General features: G+C 41.1%; 1 protein-coding gene across 1 annotated transcript; it reads left to right on the plus strand.

Moving 5' to 3' along the window:
* The first annotated feature begins 1,339 nt into the window (after nt 1-1,339).
* Nucleotides 1,340-17,314, plus strand: LOC112257054 (homeobox protein EMX1-like). Its single transcript, XM_024430634.2, has 3 exons — nt 1,340-2,090; nt 14,565-14,749; nt 15,928-17,314. Exons 1-3 carry the CDS (start codon nt 1,748-1,750, stop codon nt 16,096-16,098), a joined length of 699 nt encoding a protein of 232 aa, XP_024286402.1. The 5' UTR covers nt 1,340-1,747; the 3' UTR covers nt 16,099-17,314.
* Nucleotides 17,315-17,534: the final 220 nt, after the last annotated feature.

Consider the following 17,534-nt stretch of genomic DNA (forward strand, 5'->3'; position numbering starts at 1 on the left):
TGATTGTTGGAGTGCTGCAAAGATCGTTGTCCTTCTGGAAGGTTCTCCCATCTCCACAGAGGAACTCTGTGAACTCTCTGTCAGAGTGACCATAGGGTTCTTGGTCACCTCCCTGACCAAGGCTCTTCTCCCCCTATTGCTCAGTTTGGCCGGGCGGCTCTAGGAAGAGTCTTGGTGGTTCCAAACTTCTTCCATTTAAGAATGATGGAGGTCACTGTGTTCTTGGGGACCTTCAATGCTGTAGAAATGTGTTGGTACCCTTCCCCAGATCTGTGCCGCGACACAATCCTGTCTCGGAGCTCTACGGACAATTCCTTCGACTTCATGGCTTGGTTTTTGCTCTGACATGCACTGTCAACCGTGGGAACTTATATAGACAGGTGTGTGCCTTTGCAAATCATGTCCAATCAATTGAATTTACCGCAGGTGCCACTCCAATCAAGTTGTAGAAACATCTCAAGGATTATCAATGGAAACAGGAAGCACATGAGCTCCATTTTGAGTGTCATAGCAAAGGGTCTAAATACTTATGTAAATAAGGTATTTCTAAAAAAAAAACAGTTTTTGCTTTGTCATTATGGGGTATTGTGATGTCACTATGGGGTATTGTGATGTCATTATGGGGTATTGTGTGTAGATTGATGAGGATTATTTTTTTCATCCATTTTAGAATAACAAAATGTGTAAAACAGAAAGGGTCTGAATACTTTCCCGAATTCACTTTAAAATACTTTCAGTCCACAGTGATTTTGGATACCTTGATAAATAAAAACAAATCATAGTAAACCCCAGAGATATTTTGTAGTTAATCCCTAGAATTATCATGTTTAAATTGTTAGAAGTGGCTTTAAAGGTTTGGACTAGTCTGATCTAATTTATCAATTAACCTACAGGTGCCACTGTCAGCTATGGGCTACAGAATACATTACCAGAATCATTTTGTGTGAAAACCTTTTCTATTGTTTTCTATTAGGAGGCTAATTTCCTAGATTTTAGGGACCATTTGGGGGATGAGGAGACGACATAGGGCATAATAAACTTGTTATAAGTAAGTTATAATTACTAAATCTTTAATTAACAAGAAAATCCTTCAAATTATGTTTCTTCTGATTTAATATAATATCACTTTGCAACATTGAAAAAAACGCATATCGATAGGCTACTAGTCACAAGAAATTTAAATAAAGCAGAAGCCACTCATTTAGATTTACAAAATGGCTGTTATGCTAGGTTTACACGGTCCTATCTGCGCATGCCCACCACACCTATGTCAGCGACAGTTGAGGGCAGGTATTGAGTCTGACGAGTGACAGGCTCTTTGTCAAAGGCTTAGCCTACTGATCCTGGCTCCTAATGCAGCACAGTCCAACATTTATTTCCAGGAGTGATGAGACTGAGACAAGAGCCAGTCTGTCATAAACACAATCACAGATGAATCAATCTGACGCTGCAGTGGTATCTAGAACCGAAACTTGATTTTTGTCAGATGGTTAAAGCAGAGAAATCCGGTCGATAACCTACTGAAGACAAGGTTCGGAGAGAGTGAACCGGATCTACAGGAAACCCGCTTCCAGAGGTCCACGGATATAGGCAGCACGATTTGCACGCGTGAGGGACTGCGAGTTATGGATTTCCCGGGAACTGTTCTACTACTACTGTTGTGAGGTTTTCTTCTGCATCACCTGTTTTATAACTGTGTCATTGAATATAATATTAGAAATATATCAACTATAGCCTATTCTTGATCATGTACCAACATAGTAAGAAGTGTTTTACCATCGAATCCCTTGTTGGGAAAGACGTGAACTCTTCGACTAACGGGGACGAACCGATCAGACCCACAGCGCTGAGGTTCATGGAATCAATTCACCCGGCGCCCTTTGGGAGTTGTTTCCAGAACTCCGGCAGGACTTTATACGGCAGTCCAGACATGATGTTCCCTGACCCGGGCACACACACAGGGAACTCCGGTCTGCCCCTGCATCCCCTCCAGCTTCCATCGCAGCCTTTCTTCAACCCGCATCAGAGAGACACGTTGAATTTCTACCCGTGGGTTCTTCGAAACAGATATCTCGGTCACAGGTTCCAAGGTAAGCGGAACAAATTCTTAAATTGAATGAATATTACCAAAGTTATTTTCAATAATATCGTATGTTTGGGCATATCCTTGCATGATTGATAAAGAAACACGAACTAAATTACAACGACTGTACGCATCAGAAATGAGAACTCAGTCGAGTTGACTGATGGAAGAACTGTCCTTATTGATCCCTGAACATGCAACATGTTGTTAGGGATGGTATTTTAGTCAGGATACAAATCATGTATTAAAAGGGTAAAGCAACAAAAACAGGACCAAAGCAAATTATTAAAACGACTGAAATTTGTTTGGAAATGAAAACGTTTCAACATCCAACTATAGCTTTTACTATTTATATTTTAATTATTTTTGCTTTTTTAAAGTTATGTCTATACATTATTCGTACATTTCAGAGATTGGATGCATTAAATTAAACGTAAAAACATTGCACCCAGGATTTGCGCCCGCCCGTAGCTTAAAACAACTTTTTTTTGTTAAACCTATAACATTTCAGTAGTTTAATTTTGGAAAGTTAACATGTTTTAATTCAAGTAGACTATATTGTTTATTTTTATTCATTTAAAATGCTCATCAAAATCATTGCATTTTCTTATTATGTATGTTCCCAAAAAGTTGTTAGGAGATCAATAGTCTAATATGTTGAATAACAATACTAGGGTCAATTAATTGTGATTTAAATGTGTGAGCTCTATGCAATTATACAAATAAAATAATATAAAATAAGAACAATATTTATCTAACAAATAGGCCTATAATTATTTATTTTTTCCCTTTTGCCTACCCATTCGTTTTAGGTTTTGCATTATTCAGAAAGTTAATTATAAGCAGTGATGGAAAAAGTAATACATTGTCATATTTGAGTAAAACTATAGATACCTTAACAGAAAATGACTCAAGTAAAAGTCACCCAGTAAAATACGACTTGAGTAAAAGTCTAAAAGTATTTTGTTTAAAATATATTAAATATGCTTGAGGTATCAAAAGTAAATGTAATTAAAATATAAAATATGCTTAAGTATCAAAATCAAAAATATAAATCATTTCACATACCTTCTATTAAAGCAAACTAGACGGAACGATGTTCTTGTTTTTTAAATGTACGGATAGCCAGGGGGTACACTCCAACACTCAGACATCATTTACAAACGAAGCATCTGTGTTCAGTGAGTCCGCCAGATCAGAGGCAGTAGGGATGACCAGGGATGTTCTCTTGATACGTCTGTGAATTAGACCGTTTTCCTGTCCTGCAAAGCATTCGAAATGTAACGAGTACTTCTGGGTGTCAGAATAAATATATTGAGTAAAATGTGCATCATTTTCTTTTGGGATGTAGTGAAGTGAAAGTAAAAGTAGTCAAAAATATAAATAGTGAAGTACAGATACCTCTCCCTAAAAATACTTAAATGGTACTTTTACTTAAGTACTTTACACCACTGATTATAAGGATTTTTGTTTCTCAAATATTTAGATATAATGAACTAATAATTATGTAATATGAAAGTTATTTTAATGAAAAATAACAAACGACAGGAATATTGTAATATTATTCGTTTATAAAAATATTATAGTATTATTACAAATAAAAACAGCAATAATAAACAATAAACAAATAATAATAATAATACTATTTAATTCAATTAATTTGCTTTGTGTTCTACTTTAGATTTAAAGGCTGCCCATTTCTGATAAGACAATAACTATTTGGAAAATCGACCAGCTTTAGCAACCAAACAAAGCCATGAGAGAAATTGAATATTGGAAAATCTCAATATTCAGTGACCAAAACCTTAAATCTTCTCATTCAAGCTATTTGCAGTACATATATGCAATACATGGTGAACATCCTTAATAACTGATGCTAGGTGGTCCTCAAAAAACAAAGCAATTTGTTAAACCAGACAGATCAATAACTTTCAACGCTCATCTCGTTGACTCAGTGGACAGCAGTGGTTAGCCACATCAGGTGTACTCTCAGGTATGTTACACTCTGACCAGTCAGCCCAGGGCCGTATTCACTGTGTCTCAGAGTATTAGTGCTGATCTAGGATCCATTAATTAATTCTAGGATCCATTAATGAATAAGATTATGAGGACAAAGGGGGGTCTGATCCTAGATCAGCACTCCTCCTCTTTACCAGGTAACCTTCAGGGTGTACCTCAGTCAGGTAATCAGTGGGAGTCAGAGGTTGTTGTCACTGTTGCTCAGATCAGGAGCTCAGATAAAGTGTCTTTGTTTACGGACACAGCAGATCCACTCACTGATGGTGTCCAATAACCATGAAAACTAGTGTTTAGACAAGGCTAACTACAGACCGGAGGAGTGAGAGGAGAGGAATAGCCATCATGACTGTCACTTACTGTTAGAGATGGATGGATGGATGGGAGATTGATTTTCTTTCTTACTCCCCCACTTCCTGAGAGGTTGAGAGAGAGAGATAGAGAGGTTGACAGAGAGAGAGAGCGAGGTTGAGAGAGAGGTTGACAGAGAGAGGTTGAGAGAGGTTGAGAGAGAGACATCATTACAACACTGTATATATACATGACATAACATTTAAAATGTATTTTTTCTTTTGGAACTTTTATAAGTGTATTGTTTACAGTTAATTGTTTTTGAATTGAGAGATTGAGAGAGAGAGCTAGAGAGAGAGAGAGAGAGAGAGAGAGAGAGCTAGAGAGAGAGAGAGAGGTTGAGAGAGAGATAGAGAGAGGTTGACAGAGAGAGAGAGGTTGAGAGAGAGAGGTTGAGATGGAGAGAGAGAGAGATAGAGAGGTTGAGAGAAGTTGAGAGAGAGGTTGAGAGAGAGAGAGAGAGAGGTTGAGATAGAGACAGAGACAGAGAGAGAGAGAGAGGTTGAGAGAAGTTGAGGGAGAGATGTTGAGAGAGAGGTTGGGAGAGAGAGATAGAGAGAGGGAGAGAGAGAGAGAGAGAGAGGGAGAGAGAGAGGTTGAGAGAGGTTGAGATAGAGAGACAAAGAGAGAGAAGAGAGAGAGAGAGAGAGAGAGAGAGATGTTGAGAGAAGTTGAGAGAGAGATAGAGGTTGAGAGAAGTTGAGGGAGAGATGTTGAGAGAGAGAGAGAGAGAGTTGAGAGAGTGAGAGAGAGTTGAGATAAATTGAGAGACAGAGGTTGGGAGAGAGAGAGAGAGGTGGGAGAGAGAGAGAGGTTGGGAGAGAGAGAGAAGTTGAGAGAAGATGTGAGAGAAAGAGATGTTGAGAGAAAGAGAGGGGAGAGAGAGATAGAGACAGAGAGAGAGAGAGAGAGAGAGAGAGAGAGAGGTTGAGAACAGAACAATATAAACAGGATCTTAGGTCCTACACATGTACGGTAGCCTTTGGGGTGCATTTTAGTGTGTAGCCGTTGGGGTGCATTTCAGTGTGTAGCCTTTGGGGTGCATTCCCGTGTGTAGCCTTTGGGGTGTATTTCAGTGTGTAGCCTTTGGGGTGTATTTCAGTGTGTAGCCTTTGGGGTGCATTCCCGTGTGTAGCCTTTGGGGTGTATTTCAGTGTGTAGCCTTTAGGATGCATTTCAGTGTGTTGCCTTTGGGGTGCATTTCAGTGTGTAGCCTTTAGGGTGCATTTCAGTGTGTAGCCTTTGGGGTGCATTTTAGTGTGTAGCCTTTGGGGTGCATTTCAGTGTGTAGCCTTTAGGGTGCATTTCAGTGTGTAGCCATTGGGGTACATTTCAGTGTGTTGCCTTTGGGGTGCATTCCCGTGTGTAGCCTTTGGGGTGTATTTCAGTGTGTAGCCTTTGGGGTGCATTTCATTGTGTAGCCTTTGGGGAATGTTTCAGTGTCTAGCCTTTGGGGTGCATTTCAGTGTGTAGCCTTTGGGGTGCATTCCCGTGTGTAGCCTTTGGGGTGTATTTCAGTGTGTAGCCTTTGGGGTGCATTTCATTGTGTAGCCTTTGGGGAATGTTTCAGTGTCTAGCCTTTGGGGTACATTTCAGTGTGTAGCCTTTGGGGTGCATTTCAGTGTGTAGCCTTTAGGGTGCATTTCAGTGTGTAGCCATTGGGGTACATTTCAGTGTGTAGCCTTTAGGGTGCATTTCAGTGTGTAGCCATTGGGGTACATTTCAGTGTGTAGCCTTTGGGGAACATTTCAGTGTGTAGCCTTTGGGGTGTATTTCAGTGCATTTCGGTGTATAGCCTTTGGGGTACATTTCGGTGTATAGCCTTTGGGGTGCATTTCAGTGTGTAGCCTTTGGGGAGCATTTCAGTGTGTATGGGATTGTTATCACCAGGAAGGAAGGCAGACAGTAAAATTCACCCATCTCATGGTCTGATGGTCTGGAGGTTTGCTCTGACACATTGTTTTGTGTTGAATGCCAGGAGACACATGTTGGAAGTTAACTTATAGGATAACTGCATTGTCAACATTCTTTTCCTAACATATTTGATAGTTCATAGAATGCTTCTCTTCTTCTTGTCATTTAGTCCTTTTGTTTATAACCAGACAGAAAAACAAACAATCAATCAACCAACCACAGTCAGATAAAGACCATCCACCCCTACTTTATATGGAAATAGACCATCCTCCCCCTTTATTTACCACCATCCCCCTTATTTACCACCATCCTCCCCCTTATTTACCACCATCCTCCCCCTTATTTACCACCATCCTCCCCTTATTTACCACCATCCTCCCCCTTATTTACCACCATCCTCCCCCATTATTTACCACCATCCTCCCCTTATTTACCACCATCCTCCCCTTATTTACCACCATTCTCCCCTTATTTACCACCACCCCCCCCTTATTTACCACCATCCTCCCCTCATTTACCACCATCCTCCTCCCTTATTTACCACCATCCTCCCCTTATTTACCACCATCCTCCCCTTATTTACCACCATCCTCCCCCTTATTTACCACAATCCGTCCCCTTATTTACCACCATCCTCCCCCTTTATTTACCACCATCCTCCCCCATTATTTACCACCATCCTCCTCCCTTATTTACCACCATCCTCCCCTTATTTACCACCATCCTCCCCCTTATTTACCACAATCCGTCCCCTTATTTACCACCATCCTCCCCCTTATTTACCACCATCCTCCCCCTTATTTACCACCATTCTACCCCTTATTTACCACCATCCTCCCCCTTATTTACCACCATCCTCCACCCTTATTTACCACCATCCTCCCCCTTATTTACCACCATCCTCCCCCTTATTTACCACCATCCTCCCCCTTATTTACCACCATGCTCCACCCTTATTTACCACCATCCTCCCCCTTATTTACCACCATCCTCCCCTTATTTACCACCATCCCCCCTTATTTATCACCATCCTCCCCCTTATTTACCAACATCCTCCCCCTTATTTACCACCATCCTCCCCCTTATTTACCACCATCCTCCCCCATTATTTACCACCATCCTCCCCTTATTTACCACCATCCTCCCCTTATTTACCACCATCCTCCCCTTATTTATCACCATCCTCCCCTTATTTACCAACATCCTCCCCTTATTTACCACCATCCTCCCCTTATTTACCACCATCCTCCCCTTATTTACCAACATCCTCCCCCTTATTTACCACCATCCTCCCCCTTATTTACCACCATCGTCCCCCTTATTTACCACCATCCTCCCCATTATTTACCACCATCCTCCCCCTTATTTACCACCATCCTCCCCCTTATTTACCACCATGCTCACCCCTTATTTACCACCATCCTCCCCCCTTATTTATCATCCATCTGACTGCCTCCATATTCATCCATCTAGGGTTAGAATGAGAGATTGGCCCCCACCACTACCCAGTGTGTAGCTTACTGCTGACAAGACCAGTCTTGTTGGTGCCAGGGGACTGGTGTTCCTGGTGATGAACACAGCTCTCTGGCTGGCGCTGCCATCTGCTCCCTGGTAGTCATGTTGGAGGCATGTTCCCCAACCCGCTGAGTACAGGCCAAAGTGTTGAAGGCTCATCCCCTGGAGGCTATTCCCTCTGTGGCTGGGGCTGAGCCACCCTTACAGTTTAGGGTTAGTATTCACAAATAGTCTCAGAGTCGGAGTGTTGATTTAGGATCATGTCACCCAGTACATATTATTATATTTATTATGATCTATAAGGCTAAACTGATCCTAGATCAGCACTCTTACTGAGCATTAGTGTTCAGCCTGGTGAGTTCTTCCCCCAGTCTCAGACTTCCCCAGAGGGATTTGAGTGGAGGTTACGCCACTAAAGCCATATGACAGATGATGCCAGTCTGACTGTCTATCTGAGTGGCTAAACCACCAGCCAGAACCAGCATGGAAAGAGATCAGGGTGCCTTGTGAGCATCAGGCGACAAGTGGCTAATCTGCCCTTGAATTCCGTCCTGCTCGCTAACGCTCAAAGAGCAGGGGTCTCCAACCTTTTCTAGCATGTCGTGAGCTACACATTTGTTTTCTAGCCTTTAAATAGGCACAATTTTCTCTTCTCCTCTGCAACTCTTCCCCAGGTCCTTAGTGTTCCACAGAAAATAGTGCACTATGTTTTCTTGCCAATATACCTGGTAAAATAAGGGATGTTAAACAACTCTAAGTTGGGCCCTATAAAATCTGTGTTTTTTTCCACAGATTCTGCTTTATATTTTCACAAATTCTGTTATCTCAGTGAAAATGTTCCTGTTTTTTGATTACTATTATATTTCACTCTCAAAATTACAATTGTTCAATGAGAAACAACGAAATTGGATGTTCTGAGTCCATGTCAATGGTGAAATCACATCAGAAGACCATTTTTTGGGCCCTGAAGAACACATTAGGATTTATGAGTGTAATTCCCCTTTAATTGCGCGTCTGGCTCTTTAATTGCGCATCTAGAGAGTGAGGAATGTGCGATATAATTTGCCGGTCGAGTGATGGTTCTAATGCCAAAGTTAGCAAATAACAAATAATAGATACAAATGATATACTTACTCGTGCTATACTTCTGCCAGGTAAAACTACTTTGCAGTTTAATTTAACATTTAATTGTGACCGTTTTGGGGAAATTATTTCTGTTATCCCACTAGATGGTTATCACATGAAATGGCCACACACGGAGTGATAGACAAACGCGCACACCACACTGACCGACAGGGGTAATATTGCTGGAAATTAATTGGCAGGAATTTTTTTTTTTTAAGCCAATAGTGGCTAACCAGGGGTGGGATAATGTCAATGTTGCGTCAATTAGATAGTAGCTGGGAGCTTGCACTGTCTGATGCTTGTGAGATTTGTTAATGACAGTTTGCAGTGGAACACACGAAAATTACATTTACTTTCAGAATTGTTTGGCAAGCTACTCATAGATGGGTGGTGAGCTACTGGAGACCCCTGACAGACTGACCAGGTGAACACTTATTGATGGCACCTGTTAAATCCACTTCAATCCGTGTAGATGAAGGGGAGGAGACAGGGTATAGAAGGATTTTTCAAGCTTGTTTAGACAATTGAGACGTGGATTGTGTATGTGAGCCATTCAGAGGGTGACTGGGCAAGACAAAAGATTGAAGTACCTTTGAACGGAGTATGGTAGTAGGTGCCAGGCGCACCAGTTTGTATCAAGAACTGCAACGCTGCTGGGGTTTCCTGCTCAACAGTTTCCTTTGTGTATCAAGAATGGTTCACCACCCAAAGGACATCCAGCCAATTTAACACAACTGTGGGAAGCATTTAAGTTAATATGGCCCGGCATCCCTGTGGAACGCTTTCTACACCTTGTAGAGTCCATGCCATGAGGAATTGAGGCTGGTTCTCTGGATATAAGGGGAGGGGTGCAACTCGATAGGATGGTGTTCTTAATGTTTTGTTCACTCAGTGTATATTCATCTGTGCATGGGGGGGTGAAAACATTGCATGGGGGGAAAACATTGCATGGGGGGAAGACATTGCATGGGGGAAACATTGTTTTGAGTAGAAGGTGTAGTCACTTTTTTTGTCTTGTAAAAAGCCACCAATACAAGCTGAGGAAACCTACTATTAGCTGCTATTACCATTTGCTATGTTGTTGTCGTAGGTTTCTCTTTATGTAGTGTTGTATGGTCTCTCTTTATGTAATGTTGTATGGTCTCTCTTTATGTAGTGTTGTGTGGTCTCTCTTTATGTAGTGTTGTGTTGTCTCTCTTGTCGTGATGTGTGTTTTTTTTGTCCTATATTTCTTTATTTAACTTTTGTAATTTTAATCCCAACCCCTGTCCCCCTTCAGGAGGCCTTTTGCCTTTTGGTTGGCCATCATTTTAAATAAGAATTCGTTCTTAACTGACTTGACTAGTTTAAATAAAATAATAAGAAAGACTGCTTTTAGATTAACTGGAGTTGATTTCGGACTCTATCAAACTCTTCAAAACCTCTTCATGTGTAACTCAGTACCGTTGTCTGTGAGTAGTGCAGCTGGTCATATCAGACCTGCTAGTGAAGATATGACCATAAGCACATATGTTATGCTAGGGAAGAAATACATGGTTGTTTCCACAGACAGGGCGTTCATTTAACTCATTTAACTGTCTGTAGTAGAGAGCATCAGGCCAGTTTCTAACTAGGTTTATATTCGCGTGACATTATCATTTAAAGAAAAAAATTGTAGACATAATGTTTCATCATAGCAATATCACAACAAGGTATTTCCATAGTACATTTAGTCCAATATTCAGTACCCCTTTAGGTCGCTTTCAAAACTTGTGTACCATAGCAGCAGGGTGGCCTAGTGGTTAGAGCGTTGGACTAGTAACCGGAAGGTTCAAACCCCCGAGCTGACAAGGTACAAATCTGTCGTTCTGCCCCTGAACAGGCAGTTAACCCACTGTTCCTAGGCCGTCATTGAAAATAAGAATTTGTTCTTAACTGACTTGCCTAGTTAAATAAAGGTAAAATAAATAGCATCAGTATTTGCTAGTCCAAGGTCACGGTCAGTTTTGATGGCTTCTCTGTGTCCGTCTCCTTTCATAGATGCTCCATCTTCGGTCCATGTTTTGATGGCTTCTCTGTGTCCGTCTCCTTCCATCTTCGGTCCATGTTTTGATGGCTTCTCTGTGTCCGTCTCCTTCCATCTTCGGTCCATGTTTTGATGGCTTCTCTGTGTCCGTCTCCTTCCATCTTCGGTCCATGTTTTGATGGCTTCTCTGTGTCCGTCTCCTTCCATCTTCGGTCCATGTTTTGATGGCTTCTCTGTGTCCGTCTCCTTCCATCTTCGGTCCATGTTTTGCATGTGAACGAATGTGGCTGGACACTGAAGCCCTGCTGTCGCTGATTTAATTCATTTGGTTTGACAGACTCCTCACAGCTTTCGGTGCATCCCACACACTGTCCCTCAACTGCCGAGCTGTAACCGATTTTTGCGTACGCGTGTTTGAGGTTATATTTGTGCTGCAAGGTTCTTTTCAAGCCAGGCACAACCTTTTCTTGTGGCGGTCAAATCATTTATTGATGGATTTGCTTATGTAAAAATATTGAAGTTTTTTTTTTTATGTGTCATTTTAATAAACGAACCCTAATCCTGGGAGGGCAGATGTTGGGCCTGTGGCGAGAAGAAAGTCATGTACACAATGAAACTGAACGACAAGGACATTTTACTATTGCCCTGTGTTGAATGAAGTCGGTATGTTCATACGATTCAATTTGTTTAATTGCACAACTCTTCATCTTCACAACAATAGTTTTTTTGCATTTTCCCAGCCCGAGATATTTACGTGTGATGTCATATGAGGCGTTACTGAACACTTAGGTTTTATGCTCAGCGGTGAATACACTAAAGGCCCTACATGTATACAAATGAGCTTAATGTCACAATATAGAGAGGTGAAGTCCCTGAACTGCTCTACAAATGGTAAAATACCCCTCTTGTTCTGAATGAACCTGCCATCCATAACTTATGAATGAAATAACGGAATCAGTATTGAAACTAGACAATCTAGTTCTGGAGGTTTTTATTGAGTCTAGCCTAAGAGAAGTGTTCACAAAGCTTTATGGAATAAATCACTTTAAATTACAGTACTATTGAAACGCAATACATGTGATTCATGTCTTTGTTACTTTTTTCCCAACAAAGCAATGTCCTAATTAAAGTATCTTATTTTGAAACACTTTGATCTGAATAGCAAAGATACATTTCTCTCACAATAAACATATGCTTATACGGGCCCTCTGTGCGTTCTCGATGGGCCGTGAGGTCTGCTGAGCGGAAACTTGAATGTTGTGAAAATTCTGTGCAACTTTCAGCGCACATTTACTGTGAACACTGAGGCTGTACCCACTTTAAGTTAGTGTTAACAGTGGTCAGGTGGTCACTGTGGCCATTTGATCATAATGTTGGCCTATCAGAGTGACCTACCATCAAAAACAATGGAGAAAATGCATCACATAACATTTTAACATGGAATTAGCTGTTCTACCATTCAGACTACAGGAGCAGCAATGTGTGGTTTTCAATGTAGGTCTACATTCCATCAGACTTCTGAAAAAACACGCATGAACCTGTTTATTTTACTTGTCCTTCAGACAAGGAGGTGACTGAAAATGTTGTTGTGTTGTTTGATGGAAGAAACCACTTTACAAAATAAAATGCATCATTATTCCCATACCATTATTACAGAGAATCAGACACATTATATTACCCTCTGCCCATTGGCTACTTAGATTATTCAAGCCTGTCTCAAAATACACCACTGCCCCTTTAAGACAAAAAGCTCTTTACCTGACTGGTTTTTCAAAGATGTCTAGAAATGTACATGTTTTGTAGGAAGCAACCACTCCTCCATTGCTGACTACAAATGATCTGTAACTGGGCTAGTAACTCACTAACCAGCAAAGGATATGAACAGAATGTGCACACATGGCTTCATGCAGCTCTCCCTTTGATCTCAAAACAAGCACATCTACTCAGAACCGCTCATGCTGTTAACACAGTCCAGTTCAAAAGTAAATGGCACAGATCCATATATGGCTATTTGCATATAGGCCTACTATAGCTCTGATTGGTTATGCCGTACCTATCTGTGTACAGTACAGGCTGAGTCATGTGTGTCACTGCAATAAAATCCTTCTCCGATGCGTTCTGCCCACAACAAAATCTCTTGCATAGTTAGTTTTTGTTTCAGTATGTTGCGTTGAAAGGGACTTATATTGCATTGATTTTGATCACAATTGCCACAGTAAAGGGAAACGTTGATAGTGTTAACTACGGGGGAAAACTCTAGAAAGTTGAATGAAGTTCAATCTCGTGCTTCTCTCTGTATGCTGATATTTATTCTGCCTGTAGTCCCAGGGGGAGCTATTAGAGGGAATATTGGTCATGACCATGATAAATCAGGGAGGTGTTTCTTTTTTCAAATGTATCTCTCTCTCTCTGTGTGTGTGTGTGTGTGTGTGTGTGTGTGTGTGTGTGTGTGTGTGTGTGTGTGTGTGTGTGTGTGTGTGTGTGTGTGTGTGTGTGTGTGTGTGTGGAACCAATAAGCTCGTTTTTGAAAGTCCCAGTCCCTTTATCTGTCGTTTCCTAAATGTGATGACATTCAAACGTGATGTGTAATGCATACAGTATATGATCTCCTTCATGATAAATCTGTCTACATAATAGAACAAGCATGTGGAATGAGGTGTGGTGGCATTGTGAAATGGAGGATGATATCACAACCTAACATTAGTAACTTTTACATGTACATGAATCAATTACTCACGTTATGGGAAAGTGTCATGAATGATGAGTCAAGTGAAGTAACCCATCGGGGCACATTGATATGGCTGATACTGGCCTAGAGAGCAACATGCAATGTGTTTCAACACTGATGCCCTCCTTAGCAACATGCAATGTGTTTCAACACTGATGCCCTCCTTAGCAACATGCAATGTGTTTCAACACTGATGCCCTCCTGAGCAACATGCAATGTGTTTCAACACTGATGCCCTCCTTAGCAACATGCAATGTGTTTCAACACTGATGCCCTCCTGAGCAACATGCAATGTGTTTCAACACTGATGCCCTCCTTAGCAACATACACTACATATCAACACTGATGCCCTCCTTAGCAACATACACTACATATCAACACTGATGCCCTCCTTAGCAGCATGCAATGTGTTTCAACACTGATGCCCTCCTTAGCAACATGCAATGTGTTTCAACACTGATGCCCTCCTTAGCAACATGTACTACATATCAACACTGATGCCCTCCTTAGCAGCATACACTACATATCAACACTAATGCCCTCCTTAGCAACATGCACTACATATCAACACTGATGCCCTCCTTAGTCAGTGCTTTGCCCTCTTTTTGAGGTGTAATTGGACCAGCTATTAATCACAAAACAACACCATAGCCTACGAATAAAAACACTTAGTAAAAATCATTAGTATCAGTTTGCTGAGTTGTACAACAGTTAGTATACTCTAGCTTATCTCTGTACATATCCAACAAGAGCTGCTATGGTGTCATTCCTGTCTGTCAACCCTAAGTCTAACCCTCCACTTCCTCTCCCTCCTCTCCTCTCTCCAGGTGAGGACAGCAGCCCAGAGAACCTGCTCCTTCATGGGCCTTTCTCCCGCAAGCCGAAGCGCATCCGGACAGCCTTCTCACCCTCACAGCTCCTCAGGCTGGAGAGGGCCTTTGAGAAGAACCACTATGTGGTGGGAGCAGAGCGAAAGCAGCTCGCCAGTGGCCTCTGCCTCACCGAGACACAGGTGAGTGTGAGGGGGGGGCACAGCGATCTTGAACGCACCCGTAACATGGTTTTTAACGCACTCTAAACCCCTAGGGGTTAAAAGCCAATTTATGCTTGATCTGAAAATGTGGTTGAAGGCTCTGTATGGAGGGTACATACGGAGCCACGAGGCTTGCGGAGGCCAGATTGAGCTCCGTACCACATCACCGTGCGCCTCCCAATTTTTTAAAACAATGCGAAGGGCTCTGTATAGCTCCGCATTGACATGATTGCTTGACCGTAGGTGAGGGCGGGAGGTCCTGTATAAACACAAAAACTAAATTCCTTGACAACATCCTTCACAACAGCTCTGCCCTGACTTCAGAGGCCGTTTCACAGTAAATGCTGTACGGACACTGCAGATGTCGGATTTTACCATGCGGAGCCGTTTAAGGCATGGCTGCATTCCAGAGCACTGAAACGGATATGAGTAGGCTCTTAGTCAGAACCCCACAACACCCTCTCAACCAACGTATAGCAAAACCAGGTTTCTCCACCACAAGTTGTTTGTCCTACAGTAGTTATGGGGATGGGCATGGTGATGCCAATAAATCATGTAGTTCATTTCACAATTATTATTTATGACCTGATTTCTCTAATCACATCAGAAACACGCTGCTAACCAACAGCAATTCAGGCTTTTTCGTAATCATCTCATGCAATATATCATGCATTGGGAATACAGTATTGCGATGTGCTGAACTTTTAATTTCAAAAGTATTAGGCCAATAATTGAATCAAGCTTGTAAATAGGATATAAAAAATGACAACCAGACAATGCCTGAAAAATAATATAAAAATATGATGCTCTTTGCACTGCAAAAAGCTGTAAAGAACTACAGTATGTGAAGCCTTAGGCAGGCAATGTTTGGCAGTGTTACAGAAAGAAAATGGAAGCAGTAACAGTTTTACACCTTGTGAAATATTGTCTTGGCAAAATCATTGTTGCTATGACACTTTGAAAAAAAGCTTCGCTTAAAAATCATAGGGCAAATGTAAATTTACTGAAGAAAATGTGTGTGTTCGCTTCAGCTGTCTCAAAAGTATTTCATGGAGGTGGACAAACGAGATGTAGTTGTTTTTACAGCAAGCGCACTTCTATATTTTACCATTTGTTTCTTCCAGTGCTAAACTTGACGTCTCTCCTTTCTCTCCCAGGTAAAGGTTTGGTTCCAGAACAGGAGGACGAAGCACAAGAGACAGAAACTGGAGGAAGAGTCACCTGAGTCGCAGCAGAAGAGGAAAGGAAGCCAGCACGTCAGCCGCTGGAGGGTGGCTACGCACCAAGGCAGTAGCCTCGAGGACATCGATGTCATCTCGGAGGACTGACGTACGTTGTTGTCACCTTGATTGAACCGTCATAAATCATTCAACATGAACGCACACTGACCGACTGCTGACTGACTTGTGTCTGAATATGAGCAGTCTGTGTGCTCCTCTGAACACCTGATTTGATTTGACCTTTGACACCACCTGAGGTTAAATCAAACAGATGAACAACTTTAATGAAAACAATCAGAATGACTTCTTCATGTTGGACAGAAGAACTCTTGTTTGATCGTTAAAGAGACAGATCTGACATTTTGTAGCTGAAGGGTTTTTGACCCAAGTGTATCATGTTATTACACAGCTGCGGCTGCTGTCAACGTGGTGGACATCTGCATTTGGTCTATGTTGCTTGCCGTAGTAGCACAAACTACTGAAGAGAGACCGTTTGACTTGGAGAAATTGTTCAGTACAGTTGGTTACTCTATTGTCTAACTATCCTTACTCACATTTAACAAAACATCATTATTGTTTTAGCGTTTTCAGTTTGTTAATGTTTATTTGTACAATGCTCAATATGCACAATATGTTTGTGGTAAAAATAAAATAAGCCATTGGTATGATAGCTATAGAGGAACCACCTTAGAACCTGCTGATTCTGTTTAGGATTTTGTTTTTTTTCTTAATTATAGTCTTTAGACCAGTCCCACTGAAAAGTAGGTAACCACCACTACAGACAATAAGTCATACCGATGCCACATTACCCTGAGATATGTTTTTCGATTCTCACATTGGAATAGTTTTAAATTCTATTCAATTTAAATTGTAAGTATTTCTGCAAATCTAAAAAACGGTATTCTATGCATCGTTTGTCCTTGTTTTGTTTCCTCGGGATTTAAAAAGGCTGTTTTTGTCGAGTTTGTTACTTACTTTAAATTCATTCCACGTTTGCTTTTGCCTTTGACAAAATATTTGATAAATTATATTGAGACCATGTAGAATGTACAGTGCAGGCACATTACAACTTGTCCACAAGAATGACATGAAAAACAAATGTTCCTCAATACTGCATTTATTTCAGCAACATTACCATTCCTGAGATATAATGTTATGTAGCACTTCGTAGTGGAATATACATTTGCATTTGTTTTAAATAGATTAGAAATAATGCACTGTAAGTAGGAATCTTTCTTTGAACCCATTTCTCCGGAGAGTGAACGTTTTTTGTACTTTCTGTGTGTGATCAGATGACTTTGGAAAATAAAAACATCAACCGATATTTATTATGTGCGAGTATGTCTAAGCGTTCATTTTCTAACCTATTTTCAACATCCTATAATTGTCGACATGTCATCACTTCAAACTACAAACACATGTCGGTTAAATGACACAGAACTTGAAAAGTAATTTGATACACGACGATTTGTTCTTGGGTCTACACCTTTGTAGAACAGATAGTAATATTTTTTTTTGCGAGCTGCAGTTGAATAATCTTAGCT

This window comes from Oncorhynchus tshawytscha, linkage group LG08 (genome assembly GCF_018296145.1).
Source record: "Oncorhynchus tshawytscha isolate Ot180627B linkage group LG08, Otsh_v2.0, whole genome shotgun sequence".
Classification (NCBI taxonomy): domain Eukaryota; kingdom Metazoa; phylum Chordata; class Actinopteri; order Salmoniformes; family Salmonidae; genus Oncorhynchus; species Oncorhynchus tshawytscha.